Source organism: Elephas maximus, chromosome 6 (assembly GCF_024166365.1).
Source record: "Elephas maximus indicus isolate mEleMax1 chromosome 6, mEleMax1 primary haplotype, whole genome shotgun sequence".
In the NCBI taxonomy this organism is placed as follows: domain Eukaryota; kingdom Metazoa; phylum Chordata; class Mammalia; order Proboscidea; family Elephantidae; genus Elephas; species Elephas maximus.
The window spans coordinates 67,368,452-67,388,721 of record NC_064824.1 but is presented as its reverse complement, the minus strand read 5'-3'; the positions used below and the strand labels follow the sequence as shown (position 1 = coordinate 67,388,721).

The 20,270-nt window shown below is 38.1% G+C and overlaps 1 protein-coding gene across 2 annotated transcripts in view; it reads left to right on the top strand.

Moving 5' to 3' along the window:
* LRP2 (LDL receptor related protein 2) overlaps positions 1–20,270 on the top strand; it is a 178,220-nt gene that overhangs the window by 106,259 nt on the left and 51,691 nt on the right. For both annotated transcript variants that reach the window (XM_049887376.1, XM_049887375.1), the window contains exons 34-46: positions 1,122–1,231; positions 4,017–4,194; positions 5,614–5,827; positions 6,681–6,920; positions 8,349–8,537; positions 9,766–10,683; positions 10,804–10,969; positions 11,356–11,514; positions 12,170–12,459; positions 13,464–13,667; positions 14,532–14,774; positions 17,251–17,376; positions 19,034–19,153. In XM_049887376.1, coding sequence (XP_049743333.1) covers positions 1,122–1,231; positions 4,017–4,194; positions 5,614–5,827; positions 6,681–6,920; positions 8,349–8,537; positions 9,766–10,683; positions 10,804–10,969; positions 11,356–11,514; positions 12,170–12,459; positions 13,464–13,667; positions 14,532–14,774; positions 17,251–17,376; positions 19,034–19,153 — 3,157 coding nt within the window. The remainder of the gene's footprint in view (positions 1–1,121; positions 1,232–4,016; positions 4,195–5,613; positions 5,828–6,680; positions 6,921–8,348; positions 8,538–9,765; positions 10,684–10,803; positions 10,970–11,355; positions 11,515–12,169; positions 12,460–13,463; positions 13,668–14,531; positions 14,775–17,250; positions 17,377–19,033; positions 19,154–20,270) is intronic.

Genomic DNA, 20,270 nt, shown 5'->3' with positions numbered 1-20,270 from the left:
AGAGAGGGGTGTGTGTGTGAGAGAGAGAGGCAGAAATACAAATACACACATAAATGTATATTTGTACTGAATAAGAATTTTAGAGAAAAACCTTAAGGCACATTTTCTAGCTCCTTACTCTTTCTCTCCTCTCAGACCGAGATGAAGGAGAACAGTATTCTTCATTTCTGAAGAAATTGATGAAGGAATACTGTTTGTAGTATAATAACCCATATTTCTATGGGATGTTTCAAGGCTCAGTTAACATTATGATTCCTCTAAAGGAATAATAATAATTAAAAATAGATAACATTAGGAAAGACAGTATACCTCTTTGGTTTCCGTCATCCATTATATGGGTATGATAATGGTGTCTACCTCACAGAATTATTGTGCCTGCCTACTCTGTCCTGCTTAAATAAAAAAAAATATAAAACACGTGGTGTTTTACATGTACAGTGAGACCTGCAACTCGACAGGACTGTTGTTTTTCCAGGTCTCTCAAGTTTTGTGCCTTTGACAGGGTACAGCCTTAACACTTTCCTCTTCTTCTCTATTAGTGGAAAATTTTGAGTTTTCCTTCTCTGACAGGTTTCTGTCTTACATGGGTTCTGGGTTTCATAGGTTTTACTTATTGTCTGACAGCTCTGTGAGCTCTATGTGGAGGGTAGCGTTACCTTGCCTTAGATCATACAGTTAGGACCTGGCAGGGCAGGTGTTTTAACTCAGGCCATTGACTTGGAACAGAATTCAGATGGTTCTGACCAACTGTATTTGCAGTGACCTGTCACTCATGGACATGACCCAGTCATTGGGGTGTGGGAGAGCTGTGGAGTTCGCATTTGTCTTCCAGGGTTTTCTCTTAAATTTTTTTTAAGGTGTGTTTACAGTTTTCTTAAGCAGTGGTTCTGTATGTTTTACCCATTTGAATCAATTTCCTCTCCAGAAATTTTAGGTGAATTGAAAATAGGAATTGAGGAGGTGATTTTGCTATTGCCAGTCTCATTTTCTGTTGAGCGGATTTCCTCCGAGCCCTGAAATACCCTCAGCCTTAATCATGATTTGGAATTTGTTTATGTATGTAGGTTCTCCTTCATCTCAACTTCTTTGTTTACAATTCTAATAGCGATTTTATGCTATAGGTTTTGACTCTCAGGGGAGATCACAGATACAGAAAAACACTGATTACCAATGATGGGACAGTTACCGGAGCTGGTTTTCCAATCTCCGTAACTATTGATCCTGCTCGTGGGTGAGTGTTCACACATCTTCTCTACAGCACCATTTTTGTTAATGTCATGGTCTGATGCAATGGAAGATTTCAAACTTAGGACATTTTCTGACTTCATATGACAACATATGATGAGAGAGAGAAATATCTCTGAGTTACATTTAAAGTAAATGATACAATTTCTTTTATTCTGTGTTCTTTAATAACACTGGATTTAAAATTAATGCCAAACAAGCCAAAATTTCAGGAATTTTAATTTTTTGAATTGGGGTAGATAGCATTTGAAACAGACCTTGAAGCATGGGAAGGCTTCCAGTAGGTGGAAAATGGATTGCAACTGGAGAGTGGTATCCGACGTCAAGGGAACAGCAGAGGCATAGACTAAAAACCAAAGCCACTGCTGTCAAGTCAGTTCTGACTTTTACCAACCATGCAGGACAGAATAGAACTACCCCATAGGGTTTCCAAGGCTGTAAATCTTTACAGAAGCAGACTGATACATCTTTCTCCACAGAGTGACTGGTGGGTTTGAACCACCAACCTTTCGGTTAGCAGCTGAGTGTTTTAACTAACCACTGCAGCACCAGGGCTCTTCTAAAGGCCCTGAAGCATGGCAATATTTAGTGTATTCGTGGAGAGTGTTAGAATCAGAGACCAGATGGGAGATAACAACTCAGGCCATTTGGGGAGAAACTTTAATGTCATGCTAAGGAATTGGACTTTATTTTCTTGAGTAATAAAGAGCTAGCAGAGAATTTGAAGAAGTATGTCTTTCAAAAAGATTGGTCAGGATTGGAGTGGAGAGAAGCCAGGGAGACAAGTTAGGAGAAAACAGTCTTAATGGATATAGACTTGAGTCCTCTGGTCTGTTTGACTAGCTATACATTTTATTGATCTACTGTACTATATTATGAACCAGAATAATAAACTGTAAAATATTAGCATTGATTTTTTTTTTTTTTTTAAAGAAATAGTCATCTGTTTCAAGTGAATTTTGACTTTCTATTCGAAAGTCCGCAGATTCTTAGGCCTGGAAAGGACCTGAGGAAGTAATTTGTTTAGTTCTCGGCTTTAAATAAGAATGACATAGAAACCAAACCTAATTTTTAAAGGGCACAAAAAAACAAAAACTCCATTCTTATGCATGCTGATTTTGTCCTAGTTTTCAGTTATTCTTCCCAGAAAAATGACCATCCTGGACTTAAAGTCCCACTTTGGAAACTCAAGCCAGTTCACTATTCATTTTTCATTCATCAAGAATTTATTAATTGTGTGCCTATTATTGGGAGGCATTAGTTAGGATAGGTTAACTGATTAAACAAATAAAATGTATAATGGCTCAGAGGAAAGAGAATCTTATTTGTCTTTCACTTGGCAAGTGAAGCTTGGGTGGAAACTGTACTCTATACAGTCATTTAGGGAGCCAGACTGGAAGAGGCTCTGTCCTATAGGGTCACTATGAGTCAGAATTCACTCAATGGCAGTGGGTTTATGGGTTGATGAAGGAGCCCTGATGGTTTGATTTTGGTGGTGACATTTGAAAGAGGATGTTCAATAGAGATAGAAAAGAGTTAGAAAGTTAGAAAGGAGTTAGTGAAAGGAAGGTGAGGAAGTTTTAGGAGTTTGGTATTGAAAAATTGGGGAAAAATAAACTTGAGAGGCAAAATGTAGCCAGAAATAATTTTTTGAATAGGGAGACCTGGTCATACTTTTAGGGGCAGAAAAGATCAATGATGAAGAGTAAGTGATTGAGCGTGAAAGTTATGGGGCAAGAGCTAGAGATTTATGGAGAACAGGAACTTGATCTAAAGTCAGCTAGGGATAATATACACGCCTCAGCTAAAGTTAGTGAACTCAGAATTCACAAGGGTGTTCTGATTTTGTCTGGCCAGATTTTGGCAACCTGGAATACAAGATGAGAAATGAAATAATGGCAGGTTCAGTAGGAGAAATAAAACAACAGCAGGGAAGAGAGTTTGGAAACAGAATTTCAGAAATTTAGAATTGGATTGGTGGTGGAAGAGTCATGTGAAAAAGATGATTAGAACTGAAGTGTTAGAGCACTCCTGAGACAAGAATGTCTTGGTGGATGTTCAATCACTGAGGCTAGAGCAGGATGCAAAGTAGAAAGGAATTCAAGACTAGAAGAGTTAGGTTCTCCGTAGCCATGGAAAGTAGCTCCTTCACCTTAGAACTTTCATGTATCAAAACAAAAGAGACAAGTTATACACCTGGTGGTGCAGGTTGCTGATGGGATTCCACCCTCTCAGGAAACTGTTATTCATTCTTCTGTTTGCACCTTTCAACACAGAAATCAGATGAGGTGAGGGAGTGACTGGTTTGAGGTAGATGGAGATTTAGATAAGAATTAAATTATGGGCCTGATAGGTCAGTAGGGAGGTAATTGATAGTTTTTGTCTTAGCTTTGGCCATCCCGGTGTACTAGCTAGTATGTGATTCTTTTAAGAGGGCTTGATTATTGAAAAGGGGTCTTTTGTTCCAACCTGTCTGACCAAGCTAAAGTTTCCGCCACCAATGGAAGATCCTAGCCTCCTGATTTACACACCATTTTAAATGGCCTCTACCCCAATAATGACTAGGAAATATACAGAAATTGTTAGATCACTGGTTAAGTACCCCTTCACATTATATGCAACAAGATATTTATGTTTCAGACTTCATCCATTGAATTGTGAGCATATGAGGGCAAGAAACATACATTTTTTATTTAAATATTTAAATTATAGATGCTTCACCCCAATCTACCTTTTGTTTTATTAAATGCTGGTGTGTTTCATGGTTGTAGGAAACTGTACTGGTCAGACCAAGGAACTAAGACTGGGGTTCCTGCCAAGATTGCAAGTGCTAACATGGATGGCACATTTTCAAAAATCCTTTTCACTGGGAACCTTGACCACCTGGAGTTCATCACTCTTGACCTCAGGGAGCAGAAACTCTACTGGGGAGTCACCAGCACAGGAGTGGTATGAACACCCTTTCTTTTGGTCTTCACTGCTGAGCTTGTGTAATTGAGCAATCTCACTTGTGTTATTGCCCTTTCTCCCGTTAAATTCTTTCCCTAGAGCAAACCTTTGTTTTCCTTCTGACAAAATAATTTCATTTCTCATTTCTTTAACTTATCCTTTTAGAGCTTTTCTTTCAAATGTTCTCTGGGCTTTCCAGTTGTAGAGACTAAGAGCTTCGTGTCCCCTCATAACTACACTCTTATATGTTTGACTTGTAAAAACTCCCTTTATTTGTAATTTTAAACTTCAGGTTGAGTTCATTATATTCTGCAATAAGAAGCAGAAACTATTTACTAAATAGTATTTGACCTTCGCTGCTGTGCTTATGCAGCTGATCTGGGGCTAGGGGCTCAATAATAATTATTGGTCAATTAAAATATAGATTTGGATGTTGAATTGAGTGCATGCCAGTTTCTTCTTTGCTTTTTAAGCAGTAGTGATTTTAGATCTGTCTTTGAAGTTGATATATTGTGTGGTAGGTTCGGCTTTCAGATCATTATCAGTTCAAGGAATACTAATTTCACTCCTAATATGAATTTATGACAGTGACAGACTTAGGGGATTAAAAAAAAAAGTAGGTGATATGTATGAAAGCACTTTGCAGACTTTGATGTATTTGTGCAATGATGAGAAAGCTCTTGTCACACAATATGGAGCTTGTGTACAAAATATGTTATGGATGCTGTGCACATCCAGACTGGACTTTGCCTCTCCCTCCCTTTCCATGTGTGCTCTGCCGTCTTGAATCTGTGAGTTTTAGTGGTGTGACCCTCCATCCTTCCCCTAGGTTAGTACCGTCTTACTTCTTCACTCTGCTCATTTAATCATCACAAGATGCTAGCAATTTGTCCTCAGCCTCTTTTCTCAGGTCTAGCCTTTTTCTGCTACCTCCATCTGAGCCTCCCTCTCCAACCTTGACTAGGCCCTCATTATTGAAGCACAACAAAGAAGTTTGATCACTGCTCAGTTTAGAACCCTGGCCTAGGCTTCTAATTTCAGCTGAGCTTGGTCAGCTAATCCATGTTGACACACTTAGGAAATATCTTTTGTGATTGTATGGAGTACGTTTCCTATTACCATACAGAAGTCATTGGTGCAGATGTTAAACATAGGGTCAGTCGGCTCCTCTGGAAAGGCCCACAGTTAGACATTATACGTAAGGAATGGAAGTTTAGTCTCCTTTTCTTCAACAGGCATCTAAGGAAGTTAACTGACTTATTTGAGGTCCAGCTTCGTTGTCAATGCCTAAAGTTGTGACCATCAAATTAGAAAATGTGATAATGGATAGAGTGCTATATAAATGTGATGTATTTGTTTAAAATTTCTCTCTCATTGCACTATGAGTCAGTAAAACTAATGAAAACTCCGCTCCTTTAGATTGAAAGAGGAAATGTGGACGGTACAAATCGAATGATCCTGGTATATCACCTTTCCCATCCTTGGGGAATTGTTGTCTACGATTCCTTCCTTTATTATTCTGATGAAGACTATGAGGTCATTGAACGAGTTGACAAAGCAACTGGGGCCAACAAAGTAGTCTTGAGAGACAATGTTCCAAATCTGAGGTGTCTTCGAGTTTATTACAGACATGGTAAGTATTTGTCACTGAAACATACACATGCGTGGACATTTCTACATCTTCACACACACACCCACATACAAATAATACCCATATGCAAACAATTAAAACTACATAAAATATCACTTAAAAGTGATAACCATCTCTTAAACATCACTTTTTAACTCATTACTTTGCACTCCTGAGATATTATCTATTTGTTAGAATGTAAGCTTCGTAAGAGCAAGCACTTTGTTTATTGCTGTCTACCCAGTGCGTAATATTGCCTGGCACCCAGAAGGTGCTCATTAAGTATTTGTTGGATGACTGCTGGGAAAGTAATAATAGAATTTTTAATCATAAAAGGAATATTCCTAGATATTGCCTTTTTTTTATTGCCTACTTGAATATTTTTATACTTTTCACTTTTATTTGCCCCTTTAAATTAGTGTTATGATGTAAAGATTATTTTTTTATAGTTTTGACATATTTTATAACTTTTAGCCTCTAACCAAAGATTATCAATTTTTTTTTCCTGTACTATAGCCCAGGTTTGTCAATTTGTATTTATTTTTCTTGAATGTGAAAAAAAAGCTTTAAATATATTTATTTAATATACTTTACAAACAGATGTTTATCATGTTGATCAATTAGAGAGGTGTTACCCTCTCATTCTTGCATAATTTGTAGGAGAAAAACAATTGCTGTCCCATTCTCTGTTATGCAATAGTTGTGGTACTGTATTAAAACAGGTTGTATAAGCTCTGGTCTTTCCAGTGTTGATTGTTTTTAAGTTATTAACTCAGATACTATACGTGTTTTTTTTTTTTTTTGAGTAGCAAGTAGGTAAGGCCGAAAGTTATGAAGTCTTTTTGATTTCATTTAGATTCTGCCGATTCCACAAATGGCTGTAGCAACAACATAAATGCCTGTCAGCAGATTTGCCTGCCTGTACCAGGAGGGCTGTTCTCCTGCGCCTGTGCCACCGGATTTAAACTCAATCCTGATAATCGGACCTGCTCTCAATATAACTCTTTCATTGTTGTTTCGATGCTGTCTGTGATCGAAGGCTTTAGCTTGGAATTGTCAGATCACTCACAGGCCATGGTGCCAGTGGCAGGCCCAGGTACGTCAACTCTAATATAAGTATGATTTCACTCCATCTAGTGTCAGATTGAAAGCATTGGTGCCATAAAAGCTTTGCTACATAGTTTTGATTTTGAGTGGTTCTGAAATCTAGAGTGGTGCTTGAGAACACCTGAAGGGCTTGTTAACACAGATAAGGGCTCCATCCCCAGAGTTCTGATTCAGTAGTCTGAGGCGGGGCTAATGCGGCTGGTCCAGGGACCACACTGAGTGAGAACCACAGGTCTAGGGCAGTACAGAATGTAACATGTGTTTGTAAGAAGTGTTCTGGAGTTCAGAAGAACTGTGCCTTATTTCTCACTGTTAGTAGAGATTTGGGGTAGAAATATTATTAGTTAGGTTAGTAATAGGTCACAATCTGATTGATTGATACATACGTGATGAACTGAAGTAAACAAGTTCAAAGTATTGGTCTCTCCTTAGTAACTGTATTTTTGCAGCATTTTATTGTTGCGTACTGTGCGTATATGAAATAACTTGCCTTCTAGATGAACCAAGAGGTTTCTAGGTCTACGTAGCACAAGTGGAGCTAGCATCACAAGGGGTGTGCCATAGACTAAAGACAGAAATAGAGGGTAAATGGAAAAGAGAAGAAGGGGCAATGGGGGTAGGAAGTATATATGGTGAGATGAGTCAAAGTGCTTCTGGAACCACCCATGCTCCTGTTTGGTTATCATAGTCACATGTACATCACTACTATTTGTTTTTCCATATCTCAAATAGTATTTAAGTTACCATCTTGTAACTTGTACCAAAAAGTTGTAAGACAGGTAAGTGAACATTCTTATACTCTTCCAACTAGATTCCATAATCATTTCACATTTCAGCTCTCACTCTCCCTCTGTCTACATGTGTGTATACATACATATGCATGCACACACATTTTTATGCCCTTTTTAAAAGCACCTTTCACTCAGTTTTAGTAGCCATTGATGACCCTTGTCTGAAATGCCTATTTAATTGGCTATTGGCAAAATGACAGTTTTCTAATGCTATCATTCCTTCTACATTTATTAGATAATATTCCTCTATAAAGAGAGGTCACTTTTACTCTCTCTTTATCTTCTTAAAATTTAGTATCATTCAACTTTTTATCTTTTTAATTCAGCGTATTATATTCAGTTACCTTAATTGCTCTTTTGATGCTCCAATTGATAATCCGCTTAGGCCAAGGAAAGCCTCTTCCATGGCCACCTGCCCCAAGCCTGTATGTAATTAGCCATTTCCACCCAGGAGCTCAGATTCCTTATTGTGGGAAATAGTGTTTGGAAACCAAGATCTGAGTGGTGGATGTGGTGAAACGGTCAGAGCAGAGGTTGGGAATGAAGGTTTGAGAGGAAAGGCAGACATTTAGAAATTCTAGTTCCAGCTAGAGCATTGTTTAATGACCTTTTCTTCAATGTTGCAGGACGAAATGCACTGCATGTGGATGTCGATGTGTTTTCTGGCCTTATTTATTGGTGTGATTTCTACAGCTCTGTGCCGTCCCAGAATGCAATCCGTAGAGTCAAACCAGATGGGTCTGATTTTACAAACATTGTTACAAGTGGGATAGGACAAAATGGAGTCCGGGGTATTGCAGTGGATTGGGTGGCAGGTAGGTAAGCTGTACAGTGATTTTAGTGAAAAAGCTTTTTGTGTTTGCATCTCTGTTGTTAACGGGTGGAGACCCCAGGTTCCTGCTTGGCAGTCAGTCAGAGCTGACAAGAATTTGGCAACTAACATTGCTTTAAGGTAAATGGACACTGTCTTATGGTTTATGTTTTTATGTGCCTTTCTTTGAAATATTTAGACATTTCTGATTCAGAAATTAGGTACATTTTTCTGTACAGTTCTAATTATGGTAATAATAAATTGGTTATGAATCTGTCAACTGAAACACCTTATTATTAATTTAGTATACATATACATGTAGCTTAGTCTAAATGTACAATTCAATTTATCTTAAACGACTTCAGTAATTGTCTAGAAAAACAGATCTGTAGCACGTGTAGCTAGGATAAACTTTCTAGTTTATGTATAAAATAAGAAGACAGTGAGACAGAACCCCACAGTGTTGCATTAAAAATCCTGTTTCCTTTGTGGGCTTTCCCCCCACCCCAGCTTTGCATTTGAATCCTGCTTTTGCTTGGAGGTTATATGTAAACCTATTGCCCCTATGTAGTATGATTAAGAATGTTGCTGACGTAACTTGTATGAACTCCCTACTTGTAAACCTCTTAAAAGTAACTTTTCTCCTTGCCCTTGGGGGGCAGTCTCTGTTCATAATACTATCTGCACACCATGGCCTTTCTGTCTAGTATCTACATTGTGCTGCAATGTCCAACAGGAATGGGGTTTTCTTGTGTTGGTTTAGAAGTTCCATGGAATAAAAACATGGACACTAATTAGAAAGACTATGAAAAGCATTGCCAACACTAAGCATGAAGAGCATTTGATATTGGTAGCTGCCTGAGATGTTGCTGGTTCTCCCTCTTTGTTTCTTTCATAATGCTAATGTAGAAGTTATGCTGCGATAATAGATACTTTAAGAAGAAGGACATTCTGGAAAATAGAACTTTTGGTAGAAACTGGGCCATGACGTTTGCTATAAATTCTGCTTAAAAAGCTGAAGTTAGGCACTCCAAGTTGGAAGAAGCCATGTCTTTAGCTACTAAGAGTAAATATTTTTTGCAATTAAAGTTGACACTGAGGCATTTATTTATAATCTTGGAAAAGACAACATAAACTAACTCAAATCTCTTAAATAGCCTGTTCTGATTTTGAAAAGCTATCCCCTTTTTTCTTGATATTCATCGATCATCATGTTCTTTATTTTCCTGCAGGAAATCTTTATTTTACCAATGGTTTTGAATCTGAAACACTGATAGAAGTTCTGCGGATCAATACTACCTACCGGCGCATTCTCCTTAAAGCCACGGTGGATATGCCCAGGGCTATTGTCGTAGACCCCAAGAACAGATACCTCTTCTGGGCCGACTATGGGCAGAAGCCAAAGATTGAACGTGCCTTTCTGGACTGTACCAATCGAACTGTGCTTGTATCAGAAGGCATTATCACACCACGGGGCTTGGCAGTGGACCATTACAATAGCTATATTTATTGGGTTGATGATTCTTTAGATATGATCACGAGGACCCATATTATTAGTGGTGAATCTGAAGTGATTCGTGTTGGTGGTCGTTACCCAACTCCTTATGGTATCACTGTTTTTGGAAATTCTATCATATGGGTAGATAGGAATTTGAAAAAAATCCTTCAAGCTAGCAAAGAACCGGGGAACACAGAGCCACCAACAGTGATAAGGGACAATCTCAGTTGGCTAAGAGATGTGGCCATGTTTGATCAGCAGGTCCAGCCCCGGTCACCAGCAGAGGTCAATAACAACCCTTGCATGGAAAATAATGGGGGGTGCTCCCATTTCTGCTTTGCTCTGCCTGGATTGCAGACTCCAAAATGTGGCTGTGCCTTTGGGACTGTGGAAAGTGATGGAAAGAGCTGTGCCCTTTCAACAGAAAATGTTCTCATCTTTGCCTTGGAAAATTCATTAAGAAGCTTGCAATTGGACCCTGAAAACCATAGCCCACCTTTCCGTACAATAAATGTGGAACGTACTGCTGTGGCCCTGGACTATGACAGCTTAAATAATAGAATCTACTTCACACAAAATTCAGACTCTGGACATGGCCAGATTTCCTACGTCAACCTGTACTCAGGGGACAGTTCAACAGTCATTGCTTCAGGTAAGTGCGTTCCAAATGCAGCTAATTTTGACACAATCTGTCCAACACATGTGGATGAGCTGAGTGGCTCTAAAATGCATACTGAGACTCTAATGCCTTTGTGTGTGCTTGTGTATTCAGATATAGGATCTGCTGATGGCATTGCCTTTGACTGGATCAATAACAGAATTTATTACAGTGACTACATCAACCAGACAATTAATTCTATGGCCGTCGATGGGTCTAATCGCACTGTGATAGCCCGAGTTTTAAGACCAAGAGCAGTTGTGTTAGATCCTTGCCGAGGGTATGCCATAATCCTCTTAATCATATTCCTGTCCTTGCCTATTTTTGGGAGAATGGAGCCTGAAATTATGTTATGCTCACAGACAGCCAACATTTTATGAGCTTATGACACTATGGCTGTATTCAAGAATTAAAGAGTATCGAGTGATTTCCTCTGGGCAGGAGGATGCGGTGCACATCTCCTTTTGACACTAGAAAGATTGGCAGCATAGTAGAGAATCAGAGCCCTGACTCAGTAAATCCTTATTGAGCAAATTACAGTTGGGAATGGAGTAGGGTTTCTTTTGCCATATTAAAGGCAATTTGCAGTTAAAGAATGCTGCCTTTTTTTTTTTTTTAAATGGGGTTCATTGTATTAAATTAATTATGACTCCTTTTTATGACTAGGTACATGTACTGGACTGACTGGAGTACTAATGCCAAAATTGAGAGAGCCACACTGGGAGGAAACTTCCGGGTATCCATTGTGAACAGCAGCCTGGTCTGGCCCAATGGGCTCACTCTGGACTATGAGGAAGAGCTTCTCTACTGGGCAGATGCCAGCCTGTATGTGTTACCCATATGGGGTTGATAAAGAAGAGTTCTTTCCCCCACTTCCAAAGAAGGCTTTGTGTAGTGTGATGAAACTATAATATGCCAAATAAAACCAAAATAGAATGGTTAAAATGTAGAATCACACTTTTAGGAACTGTATTAGATTCTAGCTTGATGAATATACCTGTGAAAATTTATCTCTGTCATGAGATTGAATAGTTATTAATTGAAAGATATCTAAAGAGGCTTTACTAGATGAGTTAATTTCAAGTTTAATTACAAATATAATTAAATTGGTAATTACCCATGCAACTGCTATGAAAACATGAATGATTTTTAAATGCAGGCTGGCTTTAGCATTCAGTGTCTTTTAAAAATGTTTTTCTTTAGTTTTGGCTTTTGATCAACTTCTCAAATAGACCCTTTCTTCTCTAGCAAGCTACTATAATTTTATACGTAAGTTCTCTAAGAACCCCCTAAATTGCTCAAATTCCGATCACCCTAATGGAATAGTTTATTATAGTTGGTGCCTACAGGTCAGGAACCCTTTCTTGCTCATGTTCCTTATTTTGGCCTTGTAGCAGTGGTTGGGCCTAGCTATTGGGCTGCTACTTGGGAAACGTACTCTCTAAATTTCAGCATTTTTTTTTTTTTTACTTCATTTTAGGCAGCGGATTGAACGCAGCTCTCTAACAGGCATGGACCGTGAAGTCATTGTCAGCACAACCTTACATCCTTTTGCCATGACTCTCTACGGCCAGTATATTTACTGGACTGACTGGTACACAAAGTCAGTTTACCGAGCTAACAAATATGATGGGTCAGGGCAGATTGTAATGATCACCAATTTGCCCACTCGTCCTATGGGTATTCGCATTTCTGGGAAGAGCGAGCAAAGTCAATGTAGCAATCCTTGCAGTCAGTTTAATGGGGGCTGCAGCCATATCTGTGCGCCAGGTGAGTCATTTCACATGAAGATAGAAACACGAAGAGTAATAATGATGATAACTGGTAGGGAAGACTGAGGGACTATTTGGCTCTAACAGAATTTAAAAAACAAAACAAAACAAAAAAAAATGTACTCCTTGATTTCAGGATAATCTGTATAATAGATTTTGGCTTTGTATTTTGAGAGGATGATCTAGGCAGTTTTCATTTCTATCTTACATGGAGTCCTCTTTTTGGGAAAATATACATAGCCAGATAATACACTCATTGAACAGTTGCTACATATATTCTTCTCTGATATTGGTTATGTTCTTCATGTTGTATCATCATTCCCCTGTCTCAATGAGTCCAGGAAATCTGGATTCCATAAGAATGTGTTCTACATCTTCTTCCTCATCCCCTGCCTTTGCAAATCAGAATCCACCTATTGCACCCTTGATCAAAGCATTCAGTAATGGTAGCTGGTTACCATCCAGTTCTCATAATGAAGGGGAGGCAGTAGCTCATGGAGCCAATTACACAATTCCTGGGTCTCCTTCTTCCTTAAGAGAACATTTTAAATTCAACCTTGATAGAGGTGAAAGCAAGATAATGGCTTTGGGGTGCTGCAGTTCATGACTTACCTTCCACTTAGGAGATCTGATGTATAGATTTTGTTTCTGGTGATATTTTAGGGTATGAAATTAGATACTTCATACATTTCATAGTGTGTTTGATCGAGAATAATAAACTCATAGGAAGATGTTCCTTTTGATACCCGTTACTTTGCAAATTTTGCTGAGAAAGAAGAATCATTGCTATTGTTTTGATGTAGATGAGTGGCAAGTGGTGATTTATCCACATTTGTTAGAAATTGGGTGGTTGTTCTTGATGGGAAAGGGTTGGGCAGAGTTTCTGCAGCTTTTCTTGTACAGCATTTAATGTAGGAGCTGTTGGGAGTGCTATTGAGGTGGAGAAAATAGGAATGGTTGCCACACAAATCTTTTGACTCTTCTGGCCCTGCCTTTCTTCAGGTCCAAATGGTGCTGAGTGCCAGTGTCCAGCTGAGGGCCGTTGGTATCTGGCCAACAACAACAAGCACTGCATTGTGGACAATGGTACCCGGTGTGGTGTCAACGAGTTCACCTGCCTCAATGGGCACTGCATCCCGGAGGAGTGGAAATGTGACAATGACCCCGAGTGTGGTGACAGCAGTGATGAGGTGGAAAGTGTCTGTGGTGAGTTGTGAGGAATAAGAGAAAATTGTGAGGGTTCTTGTGAGAGTGGGAGAAACAGTATATAAAAAAACACTTACATGGTGCCTGGTGCATGCTGAGCATGACTTAGCACAGGACTCAGGGTTTCAACAGGTGATAGGAGAAGGGCCATTAATCCAATAATTTCATTGAAATCACTCCCAATCCGCAATTTAATACGGTGGACTTTCTCAGGAAGTTCAGAAGTGAGTTACCTTTTCTAGCAGACCATATAGGGCCTGGGAGTTTTTATTTTCCCCAAATAAACTCTGTTTGCATTCTTTCCTGTGATTGAGATAAAAATGTTTTTTTTTCTTTTTTAATATTTAGTCATATTTTAGTGAAAGTATACACAGCAAGACACGTTCCTGTTCAACAATTTCTACACATACTGTTCAGTGACACTGGTTGCATTCTTCTCTGTGACATTGGTTGCTCCATTCCCATTAACTTCTTCTCACTGCCCTCCATCCTCCTAATCCATGCTTTAGAGTAACTTGACCATTTGGTCTCATAGTTAATTTTTTAAAAGAGAGCAGTACTCAAGAATGATATCTGACATAAACTTTCAAGTTGAGATTATAGAGAAATGGAATGACATTGACATTTGCTTAAATACTTCATTAGCTTATAAAAAGTGTGCAAGATATTAAATTATAAATGACTAGCTTAAAAAATTAATATGTTATCTCACTTTGCATGCAGCCCGTTTTATAGTTGTTTTTGCCTTGAAAGTTAAACTCTATCTGATTTGATTGTATCATTTTAGAAATTAGGATGATGGTTTAATTTTAGAAATTAGGATGATGGTTTAATCAAGGGCTTTCTTTAATGTTTGTTTCTTAGCTTTTCACACCTGCCCATGGACAGCCTTCACCTGTGCCAATGGGCGGTGTGTCCAATACCGTTACCGCTGTGATCACTACAATGACTGTGGTGACAACAGTGATGAAACAGGGTGCCTGTTCAGGCCCTGTAACACCAGCACAGAATTTGCTTGCAATAATGGAAGGTGCATATCTCTTGAGTATGTCTGCAATGGTATAAACAACTGCCAAGATAATGGCACTTCAGATGAGAGAAATTGCCGTAAGTTCATCTTAAATACTTACTGTGCTTTGGGGTCTGAAGTGTTAGATCATGGGAAATGATCTAATTGGATGCATACAACCACTGAATATTAACGTTGAGTATTTTATCCTTTGTTTCTCTATCTGCCAGATTAAAAATTCACTTGACAAAATTTTTGATTGTTCTAAAGCTTTACCAATAGCTTCTAACAAAAATTATTATATGTATCTTTACATAATTATATATATGTAATGTATAATGTTTGTTGTACCAAAAACTATGTAAAAAGCGAGATAATTTGTCTCTTTAGTTTTTCTGGTGAATAGCTTTTTAGTTAATTGAATTTTCTAAACATTCTGATATTTGCACTTTAGCCTTGCAGGAAATAAAAGAACGGAGTGTAAGATCAAGTATGATATTTTCATTTTGGGTATGCGCCACTGTTTTTGTAGATAGACTTATATGCAATATTTATTTTGGTTTGCTTTTTAAGAAACTTTTTCTTATGGGAAATTTCAAACATACACAAAAGTAGAAAGAATAGTATAATGTACCCGTTGGCCACCTTCAACAGTTATCAACAAAAGGCAAATCTATGTCCTCACAGCTTTTTTTAACTGAGTTTTTTTGTTAAGTGTTTTAGAGCAACTCACAGATGTGCATATCACTGAGATTTTAAAAAATATGACTACCATGACATTATAATTCTTAGCAAAAACCAGCAATATTTACTTAATATTCTTAAGTATTCAGTCCATATTCAAATTTTTGCTCACTTTCAATTATGATTCAGACAAGAGTTGCACATTGATTTTGGCTGTTATGACTCTTCCACCCCTTTTTGCCATTGATCTCCTAGTAAAACTGGGTTATTTGTCCTGTGGAGTATCCTATTTTCTGGATTTTTGGCTAATTACAAATCAAACCAAAATTGAGCCACTCATTTCCTATTAACTAGAAATTAGACCTAGAGGTTTGATTTATTAGGTTCAATTTGTTGGTCAACAATACTTCCTAGGCAGAGCTATGTATTTCTTGTTCTATCATTTAATAAAACACATAAGCCCTGCTTGTCCCACTTTTAAGTGATGATAAAATCAACGGGGTGGGGGGGTGGGGAATCAACCGGTGGATTCAGGTGTTGTCAGCCTGAACCCTCCCTTATGAAGCTCCCATCAACCTTTCACCCAATGGTTTAAGCATCCATGAATGATTGTTATTTCTTTAAGGGTTACAAACGGGGATTTTTAAATTCTGTTATTTCCTCCACATTTATTAGCTGAAGCTCTGTAAGAAAGAAGTTTCCCTTATCAACTTTTTTTTATATTATATAGATCTCATTTGTTGAGTTTTACATAATTTATTTTTAATACCGTGTAGTCGTTTATTGTTTTTGGTGGTCAGTTGTCCTATCTTAGGCTAGTGGGAGCCCTTTCAAGTTGGTTCCTGTGTTCTTTTGAGTTGAGGCCACATCCACAGACTATTGCTCAGGTTTGTTTTGCCTGTTTCCTATCCCAGACCTGGAGTACTATTTCCATTTGTGGTATTTAGAAATCACCACAGTGTCATGGTGCCAGTTCGTATTTGGTTTTCATTGGTTCTAGGCGTTTTCAGTGGACAGAGCGAAGAAATACAGTTTTTATGGAAAAAAAAAATAAAATTTATATTGGTATTTCCCATTTAAGAGAACATATTTTTTTTCTTAACTTTTTAGATTTTGTAATCATGTCTCCTCTTAGAATCTTGATTCCTAATGATGTTAACATAATTACTTATTTTCTTTATTCTGTAATAATCATCCCCAAATGATCATGAAAATATTACTACTCACAATAAAACTGCTAAACCCAATTTACCATTTTAGATCCTTTTTGTCCTTAGATTATGTCCTGCTAGGAATAGACAATCAAAATACTGGTTTTAAATTCACTTTAAAACCATTTTCTTCTCTGTATGGTTTTGCTATCAACTTGATATACAGTGATAACAAATGATATTCATTTGTTACTATTTCTAAATTCTAAGAACCACTTTCTTTTTGTTTCTTTTATGTAAAATATACATGGTTACACACATATTAACATCCGTCTTTTTTCTTAGACAAAAAATAGCCTGCTGTTTTATATCTTGCTTTCTTACTATTAGCACTAAATCCTGGAGATCATTCCTTATGAGTATATAAAGATCTTCTTCAATTCTTTTTATGGCTACATGGTACTCTATTGTGTGAAGATACCATAGTTTATTTAACTAACAGTTGGGACTCTTGTTGATGCTATTAAATACTGAAAACAGCCCTCCTCCCCCAACCAGTATCATCTGGAAATATCTCTTTTTACTATAGAATGATTCATGAATCATACCTCGCTGATAACTTGAAAATGCCTCCCTTCTGGTGGTTTGAGTTCTGTGATAGATCTGTTAGCATGAACATTATATATAATATGTATTTGGTGGCTGTGTTCCAAATGTTTACCTGATTATCTTTTTCAAGCTGATCGAACTTGCCAGTCTGGATACACAAAATGTCAGAGTACAAACATTTGCATTCCTCGCACTTACTTGTGTGATGGAGACAATGACTGTGGAGATATGAGTGATGAAAGCTCCACTTATTGCGGTGAGTAAGGTAGATCCGCATCTCTTTCTTTGGTTCCAGGGATGTATGTCTTGAGCTAATACAAAGATATATAACCTGGGTGTTTGGGCTAGTTTCAATTTGTTGTCTCAAATTGACCTTGTAAGTAGAGGCAGTATATAGTTGCTTTAGAATGTGATTGAAAGGGCCTTGGAAGCCCCTTCTCTCTGTTCCCTGGCTGAATGCCCCAGAACCCAAATATTTCTACCAGAGACCTGTTTTTTGGTACCTTGCCTTATATAGGAAACCCTGGTGGCGTAGTGGTTAAGTGCTACGGCTGCTAACCAAAGCGTTGGCAGTTTGAATCCGCCAGGTGCTCTTTGGAAACCCTATGGGGCAGTTCTACTCTGTCCTATAGGGTCACTATGAGTCGGAATCGACCGACGGCAACAGGTTTGATTTGGGTTTTAGCCTTATACAGTTCTGGAGCTATTTCTCCAAGTGTTGAAGGCCTTCTGTTTCAGGAACTTTAGGTTTTGCCATTGCATGCTAAATCATTATTATTTACTGTTAATAGGTGTATGATGGCCATGAGTACAGTGAAACCTGTGAGAGCTGAAATTCGACTGTCTTATTTTCTGCCTTTGACAGGGTGCAGCCTTACTACTTTTCTATCACTTGTTTTAGTGGAAAATATTTGCATTTTCCTTCTCTGACAGGTTTTCACCTTATACAGCTTCTGGCTTTTGCAGGTTTTACTGTAACTGAAAGAATTTTTGTATCTGCTTAGTATGTTTGAATTTCATAAATTTATTTCATATTTAGTATTTTTGTTCAATCAAACAAGTTCCTATTCGTGTAAATTGATAGATGCCTATTTAATACTTTAATAATTGCCCTCCCTTCCTTGTTTTGACGTATGTAGTTAAACTCTGGTCCCTAGCCCTCTCCTAAGAAAACCAAAGGACATCATAATAATTAATCACCAGAGCAGGCTATAGTCCAAGAATGGCAAACATATTTCAGGATGCATATATCAGATAGGGCCAGATAGATTGGAGTTATTGCTGACCTTTCATCAGATATCATGGGCCAAAACAAGGGAGCCTTGTAGACCAGAAGAATTTTAAGACTTGATTCTGGTTTCAACCTACTTAGCAATTTGTGGGATAAACCTGACCAGAACTACCTAACATTACTCAAGAAAAGAGTCAGTGTGCAGACATAGGTAGCATCTTCCATTTACACATCTTCCATAAGCACACGAATGAGTAAGAGGAGAACGTTGCTAACTCCCTAGAGACATGGTCTAACGTGGATAAAAGGTAGGTTGTGGGGTGAGCTCAGATATGGTCATATTGGTGCTTTTGCCCTGAATTAGTATCTCAAAGGAATTTCTGAAATTACATGTTATACCAGAAAATATAATAGATACGTCATATTTCTAAGAAATATAATTTATTTTTTCTTTTGGAAAACTGGGGCAATATTGCCTTTCTTTTCTGTCTCCAATACACTCCCTTTCCTATGGAAGGCTTAAACAAATACCCAGTCTTTCTTTCTCGGCAACTATTTTCCAGTTTAGAGAAAAAGGCAGATGGTTAAGATTAATGGGAGAAGTTTAGAGAAAAAGGCAGATGGTTAAGATTGATGGGAGAAGCTATATGTTGCTCATGGGTTTTATCTTCACCTCCTCCAGCTGCTAACACGTGCACCGACAGCGAGTTCCGGTGCACAAGTGGGCGATGTATTCCTTCCCGATGGTATTGTGATCAAGACCAAGATTGTGGTGATGGCTCTGATGAACCTGCCTCTTGTGGTAAGAGAGTAAGCAAGATTGAAAAGCATCAAGGGCCTCAGTCTCTTCCAACCACTCCAAATACAGACCAGGCTCATGGCTGCTGAATGGTGGCACTCCCTGCTCCCGCTCCCACTAGGGTGCTGAAGCCCCTCAGCAGACATTAGTGGATGTTCAACCTGTTAGTACAGGGCACTGTGTGGCACATGGAGGTTGCTGTTTGATATTGACTATGAGATTATGTTGTGTTGCACCTAGTAAAGGGACTAGTTTGTAGTGCTTAATTAACTTCAGTTAAGTCCAAATGAGAATTTTTGAATTTGATTGAGTTCTGGCCGATAAAGCTGTGGGAGGATACAGTGGTGATTGGAATCATCATATACATGGGACAGGGGCACAGTATGGGGACATACCCTCTTCCTGTTCTTTCTCTCTGCCAGCTTATGAGGTGAGGTCCCATGGCCATCTTAACTTTTCAAGCACTCTTACGCTTGGACACTATCGTGTTTCTGCTGGTATTTGGAGGCTACTATTTACCATTGCAAGTTCTAATCTATATACATGCACTTTTTTTTACATAGTTGTAAAAATATGAAGTTTAAAAAAAGTTTATCTACTATTAAATCCTATTGCCATATAGAGGTGAGCAAACTATGGCTGTGCCCCAGCCACCTGCTTTTATAATTAGAAAACAGCCACATATTGTCTGTGGCTGCTTTTGTGCTACAGTAAGAGTCAAGTACAATAGCAACCATATGGCCTGCAAGCCTAAAATATTTACCACCTGGTTAATAAAAGGTTTGTTGATGCCTGATTTATAGCCTTCATACTTATATTATAAAGCATTTTTTCATCTATTGTAAATACTGCTGCAGTTAATTACTAACCTATATAAAACTTTTTACATTTGGAATGTTTCCTCAGGACCATTAGCAGAGTTACAGGTGAATTCAGAATGCTTTCTGTTCTGTTGTGGTTAATAGTTTGGTGCTATTTGCTAAGTTCTTTTTTTCTCATTACTGAATGTTTTGTAGAAAGAAAAATGCACGTGGAGCTTTGAGGATCTGTAAAGGAAATAATAACAAACACGACAAACAAGTAAATTGTATAATATGCTGAAAGGTGATAAGCACTACAG